Here is a 15150-nt window from a genome sequence, read left to right on the forward strand (position 1 = left end):
GGTAATGAAAAAGCAAAAGCCAGAAAACATTGCTATAGTGTGGCCATGTGGCAGAGAGGAGATATGGAACATGCAGGCCTTGGCACAGAGCTGGGCAGTCAGGAGCCATGCAGCCAGCGCTGGTGAATGGTGGGTGTCGTGACGGTTCTTCTGGTCCAAGCTGCTCACATTGGCTTTAGCTCTGTTTGGGGACCGTGTGTAAATCTGTTTTAGGGAAGGGGGAGGAATGAGCTAGAACCTCTGACTTTGCAGATACCTGGAGTTGGTCTGAACATGGGAGACTGTGTGCTGTGTCCATGGGTGTAAGCAGAACACGGAGTCACACTAGAGCTCGAGCCTCTAGACCTTTCTCTACCACAGGTTAGGAGGTCACCGCAAGCCTTGATCTCAGTTTGCAGCCTTGTCTCCAGCCTGCCCTGGCCACAACAGGACAGGGGCCTTCATCCCTACCAAGGAAGCATCTTTCTGCTCTTGGCTAATCATGTGCTTTAAGGAAGCTATTATTAGCTCCTCCTATGGAAGAAAAGAGATTTGTTTATGGCTAAGCACATAGAAATGAATAATAAAACAAGACTCAATTTCTGTTCTGGGTTGTGAAAATGACCAGATGAAGTAGAAATAGATTGATGTGATTGAGAGGCAGTTTGATGTGAAGGCCACGTATTTGAAAACTGTGAGAATGGAACATGAGGAGGTTAGCTGTTTGCCCTGTGCCCTGGTTAATCTGAGCTGTCCACTCAACATGACCTGGAGTCACCTGAGAGGGGAATCTTAATGAGGACTTGTCTAGGTCAAGTGGGCCTTTGGATCTGTGGGGAATCGTTTTGACTGTTTATTAGGAAGCCCGTTATGGGTGGTACCACCCCTTGGTAGGAGGTCCACCATAGCATGAGAGGGAAAGGCTCACAGGAACAAGCAGGGATCCTTGTGTTTATTCTCCCTCTGCTCTGGACTGCAGACAGGATGCTTTAAGTTCCTGCCTTGACTTCCCCACAACTGTGGACTGTAGCCTGGAATTGTGAGCCACTTGAACATTTTCTTCCCAGCATCACTTTGGTCCGGGGTGTTTCTTCCCTGCGTCAGAAATGAAAGCAGGACAGGCCAAATCGTAGTGGGTTATTCAGAGTTTCCAGGGTAAGGACCGGCACCTTCTGCCTGTCCAGACCCAGGAACAAAAGCAAAGCGTGGGAAGTCAAACAGGAAAGGTGCAGAAGCTGGAAGGCACCAGACATAGTGGTGGAGTCCAGGAGGAACTGACAGACAGTCTAGACATGGAAGGCTTGATGTCTGTGTATCATTTTACAATGAGAAGCCATAGTCTCAGCGGAGCCAGGTAGAGGCACTACCAGTGTGGAAAACTCAAGGATTCCCTTAGGACCAAGGTTTTGAGTGATTCTCAGGCCCCAGTCCCCAGGGCCCCCTCATCTCTCTCCTTGCTTCCTGCTTCCTCCTGCCTTCGCCTCTGTGTCTGTCTCCCCTGCTTGTGTCCAGCTCACTTGGTGCAGCAGGACTTCTGCACGCGCTGCGGTTCTGTCTCCCTGAAATAGCTCCTCTGTTATTCACAGGAATGCTGGATTCACATCTGTGTCCCTCATTGAATATCAAGAACTGCTGGTGCTTGTGAGCACTGTGAACTCAGCATCTCACATAATAGAGGCTCTTGTTGGGTATTTGTGGAAGATGCAGGCAGGGGGAGAGAAACAGAAAGGGAAGGAGCAAGAATGGGGGGGAAATTCAGTTTGAAGCCAGGACTTGCATGGTCTTCTGTCTGCCTTTCCCTTCCCTATCCCTCTGCAGCTGAGGCTGTCAGCTTCCATCCTGTCCTTGGGTTGTGGTCAGAGTCCTCATGCTGGCCGTGCGGCTGCAAGCCTCTGCAAGCCTAGTGGATGTGAGGTCTGTGTTGATGGCCATGAGCAGCTCTGCACAGTTCTCCTCCAAGAATGGAAGCCAAGCAAGCCTGAGAAATCTCGATGACCAAGACGGTGAGAGAGGAGGGGCAAGAGTCTGAGAACTGCAGATAACAAAGTCTACCTGGGCATCTGTAGAGACAGCCCTGGCACCTGAACACTGGGTGGTTAGTAAAGGTTCTCTACAGCAACAGAATCGACAGAATGATTGTATTCATTAAAAGGATATTTATTAGACTGGCTCACAGGCTGTGGCTTGCCTCTTTCAACAATGCCTGTCTCCCAATGGAAAGGCCAAGAATCCTGTAGCTATTCAGTCTATAAAGCTGGTTTTCTCAGCAGTTCCAATCTGATGCTGGGGCGCTAGCAGATTTCTGGAATGCTGCTGGTCTTCAGGCTACATTGGAACCCACAAGAAGGAGGTTCTAACACCTGTGAAGGTATGCCAGGCAGCAGGGTGGATGAACTTGCCAGCAAGAGTGTGGGCAAGCAGGCCAAAAGCAAGAGCTTCCTTCTTCCATGTCTTTCTAAGTGAGCTGCACCAGGAGGTGTGGCCCAGATTTAGGGTGGGTCTTCCCACCTCAAAGAGCCAATCGTGAACATCCTCCCTAGGCCTGCCCAGCAATTTGGGTTTTAGTTGGCTCCAGTTGTAAAGTTGACAATGAAGGTCAGTCAGCCATCACATGGTGTGACTAAGAGGTAGTGGGTGCAATGCTCTTCAGGGATGGGTGGGACTAAGGAGCAGGACTGAGTAGGAAGCCTTGCAGCTCTGACAGTCCATTCTGATCAGATCCCTGAAGGGTTTTACCCTACTGGGGAATTGTCCTTATGTAGTATTGATGACACTATCAGGAACCAGAAGCCTTACCTCTGTTTCTTCTTTCCAAACTGTGTTTGCTGGTCTCTGCCCTGTCTCTAAGCCATAATGACCTTACCTAGACTCTTCCAGGTAGAGGGGAGCAGAGTGGTGGTGTCCTCTTCTTTGTGAAGCTGAGACAACGTGTGTAAATGCGTAGGTCTGGACCTTGTGTGGAGGAAAGCTCTATCCATAGCAGCTGTCATTACTGCCGTGAATGTGACGGTTGTCATAGTGCCGTCTTCCTGGAAGAGCAAGATTGCATCAGCATATCCATTCTGTCATGGCTTTACCAGGACACTACGACCAAAGCTGACATTGTCACCAAGAGCCATAGAGGACAAAGTTCGCAGTAGTCACATTTTAAGAGACCTAGCTGAGAATAGTCCCAGGGCTTGTTGACAGCAGAATTAGAACAGCTGCATCCCGGACTATGATCCAGGATAGTCTTTAGTTCCTTTATTACCATGACATCAATATAGTTTTTAGTGATTGATATGTAGTGGTTTGGATAAACTATCCCATGGATGACCCTCACAAGAGTCATGTTGAGTGAAGGAATCCAAGCACAAAAGGGAACTTTGTTGGGTGGTTCCACCTCAGCAAATGTAGTGTTTGGATGGACTCAGGTTTCATCATTGTTGGTAATGTGACTTCTAGGGAGGAGGGGAGCCATCTTACTCAGTAAGGGAGTAGACCAGTCAAATGCTGTATCATGATCTTAGTGTGACAGACACACAGCTGTGCTGACACCATGGCTATGCATTGAGCTGTGTGCTTTGTGCTCCATCACACAGACAAGGCTATCAGGTAGAGCTCTGATAACAGGTGTACCATGTTTCTTATTGGTGGGTTTGCTTTCATGGCTTTAATTACCAACAATCAGATGAGATCTAAAAGTGTTAAGAGCAAAATTCTATGGGGGTGGGGGGACTAATGGAGTCAAAAAAGAAAAGCACACATAGTGAGACAGAGAGACAGAGAGAAAGATAAGAAGAGAGGGGAGAGAGGGAAGAGATGGAGAATGAGGAAAGAGAGAAAGAGGAGAGAGAGAGAGAGAGAGAGAGAGAGAGAGAGAGAGAGAGAGAGAGAAGCCCAATGTTTATTGTTAGTGGAATAAATAAACCTAGCACAGTCAAATACTGGACTATATCATGATTAGGGTCAATGTAGTGATTTGGATTCTATCCGCATATCTTTTATTACAGAATAGTGTTATAATTGCTCTTTTTATTACTTATTATTGTTATTAATCTCTTAGTGTGGATACTTTATACATTAAACTTTGTCACAAGCATGTGTGCTGAGGAATAAACATACTATATATTCTAGCCAGGGTTTCAGGGATGCATTGGGACCTTAGAAAATAAAACACTTGTTGTTCTCTTGGGGGACTCTGGTTTAGTTTCTGGCACCTCTACTGCCATCTAACTCTAACTCCAGGTCTAGGAGATCTAACTCCCTCTACTGGTCTCCACTGGTACGTACACTTACATGGCAGACCTACCTGTGGACATACAAATAAAAACTAAATCTTCAAGGAAATGCCCCTCTGTGAACAAGGAGCCACAAGTGCAGTACAATTCTTTGCTTACTATAAGGAACCTCAAACTCAATAGCAGAGGGAAGACAGACAAACAGAGAACACATGGTGTAATTGTGGGCACAGCAGAGGCATCCTAAAAAGAAACATGATCACTGTCTTCAGCCACCACTGGTGACATTGTGCAGGCTCATCCATTGGCTTAATGTCCCTTTGTCCACGTAACTAAACCATGACCTTGTCTGCCTGCTCCCCATGTCCCGAGGACCACCACCTCTATCATTATCACATGTCTTTAGCACACAAAAGGCTAACTTATTTTCTTGGCTTTTGCTCTTGCCCACCTCCAAACCACATTCTATATAGCTCACGTCTATCATGGGTATCTCTGGGATTTCAACTGACTTTTGTGTGATTCCTAATCCTGTTCTCCCCTAAAAGCAGAGCACATACCTACAGCTTGCACAGTCCACATTGTAGGGTGATGAACAACTTCCAAGAAGCACCCCAATTTACAGGCTTTTCTGTTTGTTTCCAAAAGGCTTTTCCAGAATGCCCTTCCACTCGCCAACACCTCACACCCATTTCCAGTTCATCTCTCATCAGCGCCCCCTGGTTGTCCTTCTTCCTGAAATGTATTTTGTTACCTCCCCCATCTCCACGAACACCACCCATCCTATCTTCGAATATACCTGAATGCTGCCATGCTCCCTACCTTCTGCAGGGCCTGTTGGTCTACTCAGTTTCAAGGTCCAGCTGATACATTGTCTCTTCAACACAATCTTTGAAGCTTCTGTCTGCTGTGGGTCTGCCCAAAGACTCACACTTTGCAAAGTCAGGTCACTTCCTTCAAACAAACTCTGCCGTACCTGACCCTCACCTTATCCACAATACTTGAGGATAGGACCTGACCTATTCCTCAACCTCAACAATGCTAAGCACTTGCCTAGAAACTAAAAGTTGATAAAGGATGGGTCTTTTCATGTTTTCCGCTTTGAGATGATCTCATGTAGCCCAAGGTAGTCTCAAACTTATTATTTTTTTTTTCTGATCCTCCTGCCTTCCAAATGCTGGGATTATAGGCACATATCTCCGTACCCAGTCTGTGCATTGCTGGAGACCAGATAGAACATTGTAGAACATTGCACATGCTCCTCCCCTCCAGCTGAGCTGCATCCCAAGCCCACGGTTGTGTCTTGGTTGTGTGAACTCCATCGGCATAGTCCAAGTCACTCTGAGACAAGTGTCTTGGATCAGGATAGAGGCTAGCTTGGTGGAGAAGTGGTACACTCATTCATCCATGCTAAAATGTTAGCCAGCATCTCAAGCGTTAAGCTGTCCAGCCTACTCACCCCCGTTCCACTGTTTCTTTTCTTTCCGTAGTGACCTTCAGTGACTGCAAGGGCAATGAGAAGCTGCACTATGAGGTGTCGAGCCCGCACTTCAAGGTGAACAGTGATGGCACCTTAGTTGCTCTCAGAAACATCACTGCAGTGGGCAGGACCCTGTTTGTCCATGCGAGGACTCCTCATGCCGAAGACATGGCAGAACTCATGATTGACGGGGGGAAAGACATCCAGGGCTCCTTGCAGGTAACCGGAATGCTTGGTGTGACTTGCAAGATTCAGTATTTTGTGGAAAATGAATGCTTATCATGTTGGCCAAGAACCTTTCTGCTGTTGCTATCATGGCTAGGGGTGACAAAAAGCCAACCCAAAACTGGAAGGTCATGGAGAAGGCAGTGGGAATACATTGGTTCATGTAACTAATGAATGCATTTGTAGACTTCCTCCTCCACCAGGCAGAGCTATGCACTGGTACCTAGACAAGGGCAACCTGTATCTCTCTTCTGGTTCCACCCTGCTCATTGGCTCCACCTGATGGGTGCCCCACTGTAGAGGCTCCCTAACAAGTCTACTTCATTCTGCAGGCTGAAGTCAACCGATTTTGTCTTTTCCTGGTGACACCATTCGACGCTTGGGATTGAATCTCATTGGCTCTAGTTATATCACATGACCATCCCTGGAGTAGGTCCCATAATCATTTGTGACACTCTGGTTGGTAGCATGTCTTTTCCTGATGGTGTTTCCAACTGCCAATCACATGGCCCAGGAGTAAAAGACAATATTTACTCAAAAATTAGTGAAGATGGTATTACCAGAGAGAGAGGGATGGGGATTTGGCATGCCAAGAACACAGTGGCTCATAGAGCTGTATAACAAGGTGACCCTTGGCCCCAGGATGACTTTTTGGCCATTTACTAGCATCCATTCCCTTCCAGATCCTCATATGCAAGTCCCCAGCACCCCCATATATGTGTACAGATCTAGTGAGTGGCACAAGAAAGCAGAATTATTGTGTCAGGCAAGGTTCTTTGGCTATAATCTGCAACCGAGTCTTCCTTCTCGAGGGGCTCATTGACTCTGGTGTCTTCATCAGAACTTTAGAAAGACTCTGGCAAACTGCCACAAAACAATAACATCAACAGTGGTGGGAACCCCAGCTAGGCATGGGGAGCCTTTTCTCTCGCCTGCTCTCTGAGAAGCCTGTGACCCTCACTGAGTCTCCATCTGGTGCTCTTCACAGCCATGCCTCGTCTGTCTGCAGTTGAGTTCAGTGGTGGAGAGAGAATGGGGCCACAGCTGGGAGGCTGAGAACGTACAGTGGGCAATGAGCGCTGGCTCCATGCCCATGTTGTCTCTTTGCTCTGAGGAGACCAGTGTAACTTCTCTATCTGCAGACTAGAGGTGGGTGACACAGGCTGGGATGGCTCACAAGTGGCCCCTGTACTGTGGCAATCTGTCACCATGCTCATGTCCAATGTGGCAGGATGCCCCTGGCTGGACCAGAGTATCTTTCCCAATGCAGCACTTACAGAAATAACTGTCAATTGATCATGTATACATAGTTCTAGGGATGAGATCTATTTCCTACGTCTGGGCAGAACAACCTCCATGATTCTCCTTTTGGTTTGTGAGTCTGAAAGTTAAGAGGAGATTAAAATACACAAACACACACACACTCATGTGGTCTCTCTCTCTCGCCCTCTCTCTCACACACATATACACATACACACACAGACACACAGTCTCTCTTTCTCTCTCACATACACACACATACATACACACACATACATACACACACAGTTTCTCTCTTTCTCTCTCTCTCTCACTCTCTCTCTCACACACACAACACACACACACACACACACACACGAAGCTCCAGTCACTGAGACTGATGATGCTTTATTTTATCTCTTATTTAATAATTTCCTATTGCACACAGGATATTTAGATTGCAGTCACCCCATTCCTCTTTTATTCCCTCTCAGTCCTTCTGTGCTCTTTTGCTTGCCAACAAGTCCCCTCTTTTCTTTCACGTCTCTTTCTTCATGACCTTCTGAGTTTAGTCTGGGTTACCTGCCTGAGCGTGGACTTGGGGTTATTTACTTGCTGAAGGGCCACTTACTAGTAGCTAAGTCACTGAAGAAAAGGGACTCCCTTTCCCTCAACAGCCATCAACCGCCAGTAGTTCCTCAGCTAGCGATGGAGGATCAGAGTCCCTCTCCCATCCATGATGGAATGTTGACAGGCCCAGTCTTGATCAGGCGGTCACAGCTACCATGAGCTCTGTAGTGCAGAGGCTGTGTCAGATCCAGAAGGTTCCATCTTATGACACTCCTCCCCATCCTCTGGCTCTTTCGTTCTTTCTGCTCCCGCCCGCTCCCACCATGTTCCCCGAGCCTTGGGGTTGAGGCGGCTACAGATGTCCAGTCAGGAGTCTGCAGGGACTGCTGCCCACTATAGAAAGACGCTTCTCTGACCAAGGCCGACAGCAGCACTAAGCTATAAACATAAATATTTAGAAGGCATCTGACAGCATGCCCAGTGTTTAGGGAAACAACAATGTCACTTATCTCTTTAGAGACAGCAGGACATTGGCGACTAGACTCACCAGTGTGCAAACGCATCCCCATACAAAGGCAAGCCTGTTTCTTGCTTAGCTGGTGCTGTCTTCACAGCATCTCACTGACTTGTGATGGAGCAACTTGGCAAATGACTCAAACAACAGAACTACCAGACTGTGCAAAAACATCAAAAAAAATCCTTCTCAGGAGCCTGTAAGTGGTATGAAGATCAAGACGGGGACTGGTTGCATAGGGGGCTGAATGGTTCTAATAGACATAGTTTGCCGTGATTAATGGTTCTTAGTTATAGTAAGTAAAGAGTGCCCCCGTGCTTGCTCAAGAGACAGCAGGGGCCATTCTGGATCCTTCTCAGGACAAGGTCTCCCTTGAAGGACAGGAGGACTGGGGTTCACGGCCGAGAGACTTAGCTCTGATATTTGGGTCTCTTGAGGCCCCAGGTAGGCCTTCCAACAGCACAGCTTCTCCAAGGCCTGGTTGCCTCCCATTTGCCTCTGTCTAAAGGCACTATAGACAGACAGAGCTTAGCTGAGATTGTTGGCTTCCTATAATGCCATTGGGTGGGGGCAGGGAGCGTACTATGTCATTCAGTGGGCCAGATTCCATTAGAACAGGCTCTTGGAGTCATGGTAATTTTATAAAGTTTAGAAGTACCCAGATGTATCCATAACAAAGAACCCCAAAAGGGGAAAAGGGAAAAAAACAGATAAAACAGACAGCAAAGGGTTCCTTCTGGAGAGAACCAGAGCATCACACTTGTGTGTGTGCACGCGTGCGTGCAGATATCCCAGCACATGCATGGGAATGCACACACTAGTATACCTGAGCCTCATCATCATTCCCCATCTTATTTTTTGAGACAAGGTGTTTTCCCCATTATTGTGAAGCTTAGAGGTTCAGCTAGACCGGCAGTCAGTGAACTCCCAGGACCTTCCTGCCTCCGAGGTTACAGAGAGGCCTTGATGCCTTCTCCCATGGGCCCTGGAGATCTGTCTGAGGTCCTCATGCTAACATGGCAGGTACTTTACTGACAATGCCATCTCGCCAGCCCTCAATTGGTGTTTTTGAAGGCCCTTGTGTATGTGATCAGGCAGGGTGGGCCTATAGGGGACTTAAGTAGGACTATTAGCTTGCTTTCTCGTCACTGTAACTGAAATACCGTTAGAACCATGTAAAGGAGGGGAGGTTAGTTTGGGGTCACTGTTTCAGAGGTTTCACTGCAGGTATTTTGCTCTGCGGATTCTGGTCTTATGAAGGGGTTGAGAGCATCATGGTTGTGGCAGCACATGGAATATGGGATGCAGAAAGGATAGGACTGGGGACATGGCAGAACCTTCAAAGGCATGCCCCCTTGGAACCTACTTCTCCCAATTGGGCCCCACTTCCTAATGATTCCAGAACATTCTAAAACAGTATCACCAGCTGGTGACCAAGTAGTCAACACATGACCTGGGAGGGATATTTCATATTGACACCATAACTGTGTACATATTCCCCAGTGTCCCACTGGAAGGGGAAATGGAGGTACGTAGGGATGCTTTAGTATTAGACAGGGATGTCAGAGTGAGGGATACTGGTGCCTTTGGAGACTGGAGAGGTCAAGATGCCTGGGCTCTTTGTGTACTGGGCCCCTCTCTCATGTGCTCTAATTGTTGGCTCATGCACCGTGTCAAGCATGAGGCACTTGCTACGTCCCCATCTTATTGAGGAGGGTCTGTGACGACTGAATGACTCGTCCAAGGTCACTCAATGTCACTGATGAGATCTGTGCACAGCCATTCTGCCTGCTTAGCCCAGGCCTCTGGCCTTTTCTGGGTGCTGCCCTATCCTGGCCTGAGCTGTCCCTTTGGAGAGGGAGGCATGTGCCTTGAGGTCATACCTCCTGAGGGAAGTGACTAATTGCCTACGGGATGCGTCTCTCCTTAGCTCTTTGACCTTGGGTAAATTGCTGCACCTCCCGAGCCTCCATTTATTTTGAGTTTATCATCCATAAAGAAGAGATGGTAATGGACCTCCCAGGGTCTTCATGAGGCTCAAATGAGACAATCTATGCAGCAGTAACTGTTGGCATTTAGCTGCGGCTACAGTAATGACCAGTGCTGACGCTTATGTAACGTGCCGGCAGCTCGGCCCTCCCCTGCCTTATTCACTCCTTATATCCCCTAGCACACCAACAGTAGAGCCCAGCATCATCTATACCCCATGGGTGCGGAGTCTGAGAGGCAATGTGGTGGCCCCTGAGCTAGTACACAAGTTGATCGTGGAGCTAAGGCTAAGCTCTCTCTCTCTCTGCTGTTCTGATCAGGGCTGAGGAGCAATCTCCTCATAGTCTGGAACTGAGCAGATATACAAAGGTCACATTCCACCGAACTGGGATGACAGCGGAAAGAAGGAATTCTGGTCTAGACTGGAATGTCACAGGGTCCTACTCCATACTCATCCGACTCTTCCTCTCCCTAGGGCTGTCACTAGAAGAACATTATGAGAACCCGAGCTTGCATTTAGCATTGCTTCTCCCAGTGCATTTTGCTTCCACCTCTATCCAGGAGTTTGAGATTGATCTTGTCACTCAGCTAGGAGCATTGCAGGTATAGCTACCAGAGGCAGGTTTGTCCCTTCAAGCTTAGCCAGAACCCTGGACTCCCCACTGAAGTGGGAACCCAACATCTCAGCATTCTGCATTTGGGAATGGAAGAGGCTTCACACTTCAGGCCCACCTTAGATGGCTCTTCTTTGTTGATGCCTGCCTGAAGGCCCCTCTGCCTGGTTACTTCTTTCCCTCCATGCTTCTCTTATAGGTGGCCTCATTCAATCTTCTCCAATAAATGTCAGCTCCCTCTTTTTTTTTTTTTGTGCTTGGGTCCATCTCAGTTCTGAGCGCCTGAGCTCAGGGGTTGTCACCAGGTAGAGCACTAAAAAAAACAATGTTGGTCAAATTTGGCAGGAATCCCAGCACTGAATGTGCCCTCTGCTCTAGTTTCCTTGGCTGTGAAATGGGTTCGTCAGAGCCTCAGCCTCCTGTGGGTGCCATGGTAACAGAATGAGGTACCTGAAACAACACTCTGAACAATGACTGAAATCTTTAAATGCCATGATGATGGCAATTATTCCTCGTGATTGGGTTGTCAAAGCCAGATCCATAACATATGCTCAGTGAATGAGGGAGGCAAATTGAGAACTCGAATCCTTGTGCTTGCCCAACATGACCAAATGCTCTCCCTTCTGACACCCCACCAGCAATCGATATTCTAGAAGACTCTAAGTGCGGCAGTTCCTATCGCTAGGTGCCTTGTTTATGTAAGCCAGCGGCTGGATTTCGAGAACAAAGAAACTTTATTTCTGTGGGTCTACTTAATAAACGCCAAAGACTTGGCAGTGTTTAAAAGTTAATTAGGAGTGATGTATATTTCTTTACTGGAAGTCAATACACATAAAACCAGCCCTCACCAAAAGGAAAACTGGACTTTAAATCAAGGCCCTCGAATTTAAATAATATTCATAAGTGTTGCCCTATTTTGTCATTTTAAGACTCCTGTAACAATAAAATGTAAAAGGCGATTGCGTAAGCTGCAAGGGTTACATGCAAGGCGTTTTGATCTTCATTGCTCATCGTCAGGGCAAACCTGTGATTTAAAAGATGCAGTTTTGGCTCATGATCCAAATCCAAGGATGGAAACACAAATTGCTCCAAAGCAGCTAAAGAAAAAAGTGAGCAATCCAGGAAAGGAACCACTAGCAAAAAATAAAACAAATGAACAAAAACTTTTTTTAAAAAAAATAAAAATATAAAATACATTACCAACATCCCAGGAGTGTGCAAGATGCTGGTGTTTATGACAGGACTTCTCAGAGTCTTGGTGCTCTGTTGGATAAGTCCTATGAGGAACTCCCGAGTAACAGACCCCAAAGCAGAGGTTAAGGGTCCCTGTCACTGCTACATTTTGGGGGTGCATAGCCAGGTTACTATGGACATTATTCGGGGGGTACTTAGAACCCAAATGTGTCTCAGACTACCTGTTTGCTACCAACATTTCCAGCCCTATAGTCCTGAGTCTAAATCTTTTGATATCAATTTTCTCATCCATACAGTGGGGTTATTAGCTCCAGGTATGGAAGCCATGATAAGATCCATGGACTCTAAGAAGGCTTCATGTCCGCCTAGGGTCCTGACAGTTGACTCTGGGCTCTCACATACCCAGTAAGTACTGTCATTGATTTAATCTCCCCCTAGCTCTCCTTATCACACATTCTAGGCAAACATACTTCTGCCTAGTTATTTCGTAGGTAAACTCCTAACCTTCTTCAATCCTGCACCATTCATACGCATATGCAAACCGTCTGGTTTGGCCCCTTACACCAGCTCTTGCCCAAGACACCTCTCTCTAGGTGATCTGAGTTGATTTCTAAAAAATATTCAGTGTTGTTTTCCTGATGTTTAGATAGAAACCCTGACCAAGGTGGCTGAAGTGAGGAAGAGTTTATAGTGGCTTACAGGGGGCAGAGGATGTAAAAGTCTATTGTGGTGGGGACTCACGGCAGCAAGCAGCAGGCCTAGTCCCAGGAGCAGGATGCTGAGAGCCCACATGCTCATGCAAGCTGGAAGCAGAGAAAGCAGGCCAGCAGCAGGATTTTATACACATAGCTCACCCCCAGTGTGTACTTCCTCCAGCCAGGCTGCCCCACCTAAACCTCCCGAAACAAAGTCACCAACCCGGAATCAAGGGTTCCAAGGCCCCAGACTATAGGAGGCATTTCTCCTTCAAACTACCACATAGATGTTGTTAACAGGAAAGTAGCTAGCTAAGTGAAACAAATTAGCTTATCTCGGGACCTCATCATACCAACTCCGAGTGACATCCGTTTCCCTTGCATGAAACATGTTTATAAACATCCCTGTGGAGGACCGGGCTATGCATTTGCTGTGACCACAAAAAAATGATGAGTTAAAGATGCAGAAACTTAATGGGCGCCGATTTAACAAGGGAGCCGACTTCAAACACCTGCGAATTACCGCCCTCCATGGCAGCAGCCTCTGAAGTTACTATTAAGGGAAATTAGTATCCATTTAACTGTCACCCAAATTGGAGGAAATATACAGCTCAAAAATGATCCCACAGAGCCAAGCATTGGGCCTTGAACAGTGTATTGGGCTGCTCCGTTTTGACACACGCCTAAATTGTTGTGTTTACGGCAGTTAGCTCCAGGAGAGCATTCAAATACAGATAAAAAGACATCTTTCGATTCATTAATTTAAGTAGATAACAGATTGCTTTGTGGATCAGAATCTGCAAAGACTATATTCTGAAGATTAATTTTAATTGGAACGCTTGGGGAAAAATAACTGAAAGGAGAGATAACTGTTTTCGGCCTCTTCTAAGCTTGGGAAAACTGCAGATCTCCGTTGGTACACAGTTCAGTCCAGAACCTCAAAGTCACATTCGTCCGTTCAAGTTTCTTTAGCATCCCACTAAACAGAGCCGAGTGAAGTCAGTTTTCAATACAAGATTTTATTGAATTCTCTCTGCGCCATATCATGTTTCTAATATGTTGTCATTTTTGCCGTCAGTCAACACCAAGAGCATGAATGATGCTTTGTTTTTTAAATGTTCTTCTTTTCATGCCAAGTCTTTGAATGTTGGTCTAGGGTCTCTGTTTAAAGTCCCAGTTACCCTTCCACCGATGTGATAAAATAACATGGCAGAAGTGGTGCAGGGGAGAAAGGGACTTCTCTGGCTTCTCCTTTCGTAGGGGATAGTGTCCATCACGGGTGGGAGGCACAGCAGCTGGAACATGAGGCCAGTTGGGCAGTCAGGAAGCCGAATGGTCGCGTTTCATCTGCATAGTAAACAGATAGGCAGAGAAGAGGCTGTGGAGCCCACTGTACAGTTACTCCTCAGTGACGTGCTTCCTCCAGCAAGGCTCCACTGCCCTCAGGTTCCATTACCTTCCCAAGAAGCACCACCACCAGGTGTCGGAGTGTTCAGACACATGAGCATAATGGGAGTATTCTCCTTCAAACCACAGGTACATATCACCGATTTGAGCATCTATTTTTAAAGTGTTCGCTAGTCATTGGCGGCAAACAGGTGTACAGGAGACATACTTGTTCTTGGAGTCTATAAGAACAGCTGTATATTTTGAAAGGGGGATGAAGGGGCCAGCCACTGAATGCCCGCCCTCACGGAGGGTGAACTCAGAAGTAATTTCTCCAATCTCCCAGCCACACTGTGATCCTAGAAGATCTTTGAAGATCCTAGAAGATCCTAGAAGTCCGATTTCACACATTGCAGTGATACCAAAGAGTTCCACAATAGCCCAGAATGGAGTATAACAAAGGTTTCTTTATTTGGGCATAAACTCACAGTAAGGGTAGCAAACCACAGTCCTCTGCGTGCACTAGGAACTGGAACCAAATCCACCAGAGAAAAAAAAAACGGAGGCTGTGCATGCTTTTCATCTGTGCTTATAGTACATGAGACCATGCCCAAAGTGGACCTGTATCTTAAAGGCTATTGGCTGAAGGAGTTTCCACAGCACCACATATGGTAGAAGCTCTCAGAGGATTTAGCAACTGTCTGTTCTGGTGGTAGAACCAGGATGCGAGCTGAGTCTTCTGGTTGAACATAATCACTGCTGTTTCTGTAATGCTGACATCTTCAGCGTCTGCACGGCCCTTCTGCCATCCAGTGAATACTAGAGAGGGACGCAGAGAAATGAAAAGGCCTTGAGGAATAAATATAAATCCAGAGTTGAGCAGAGCCCCTAAAGAATGTTTTAGGCTTATGAACAAGTCTTGTGCTGTTAGGACACTTTTGAAAAATCTTTCCCCGTGAATAGAACCTTAGGGCAAAAGAGCATCCTTGTAATAGCATAGGCTTCTTATAGAAATGCTTCTGAGTCAGAAACCTTATTCATCTTC

General features: G+C 46.8%; 1 protein-coding gene across 1 annotated transcript in view; it reads left to right on the forward strand.

The window, feature by feature from the left end:
- The window catches only part of Cdh13 (cadherin 13), a 959427-nt gene that overhangs the window by 375159 nt on the left and 569118 nt on the right, over window positions 1–15150 (forward strand). Inside the window, exon 3 of the mRNA XM_075977426.1 lies at window positions 5690–5898. Coding sequence (XP_075833541.1) covers window positions 5690–5898 — 209 coding nt within the window. The remainder of the gene's footprint in view (window positions 1–5689; window positions 5899–15150) is intronic.

Source organism: Microtus pennsylvanicus, chromosome 6 (genome assembly GCF_037038515.1).
Source record: "Microtus pennsylvanicus isolate mMicPen1 chromosome 6, mMicPen1.hap1, whole genome shotgun sequence".
Taxonomy (NCBI): Eukaryota; Metazoa; Chordata; class Mammalia; order Rodentia; family Cricetidae; genus Microtus; species Microtus pennsylvanicus.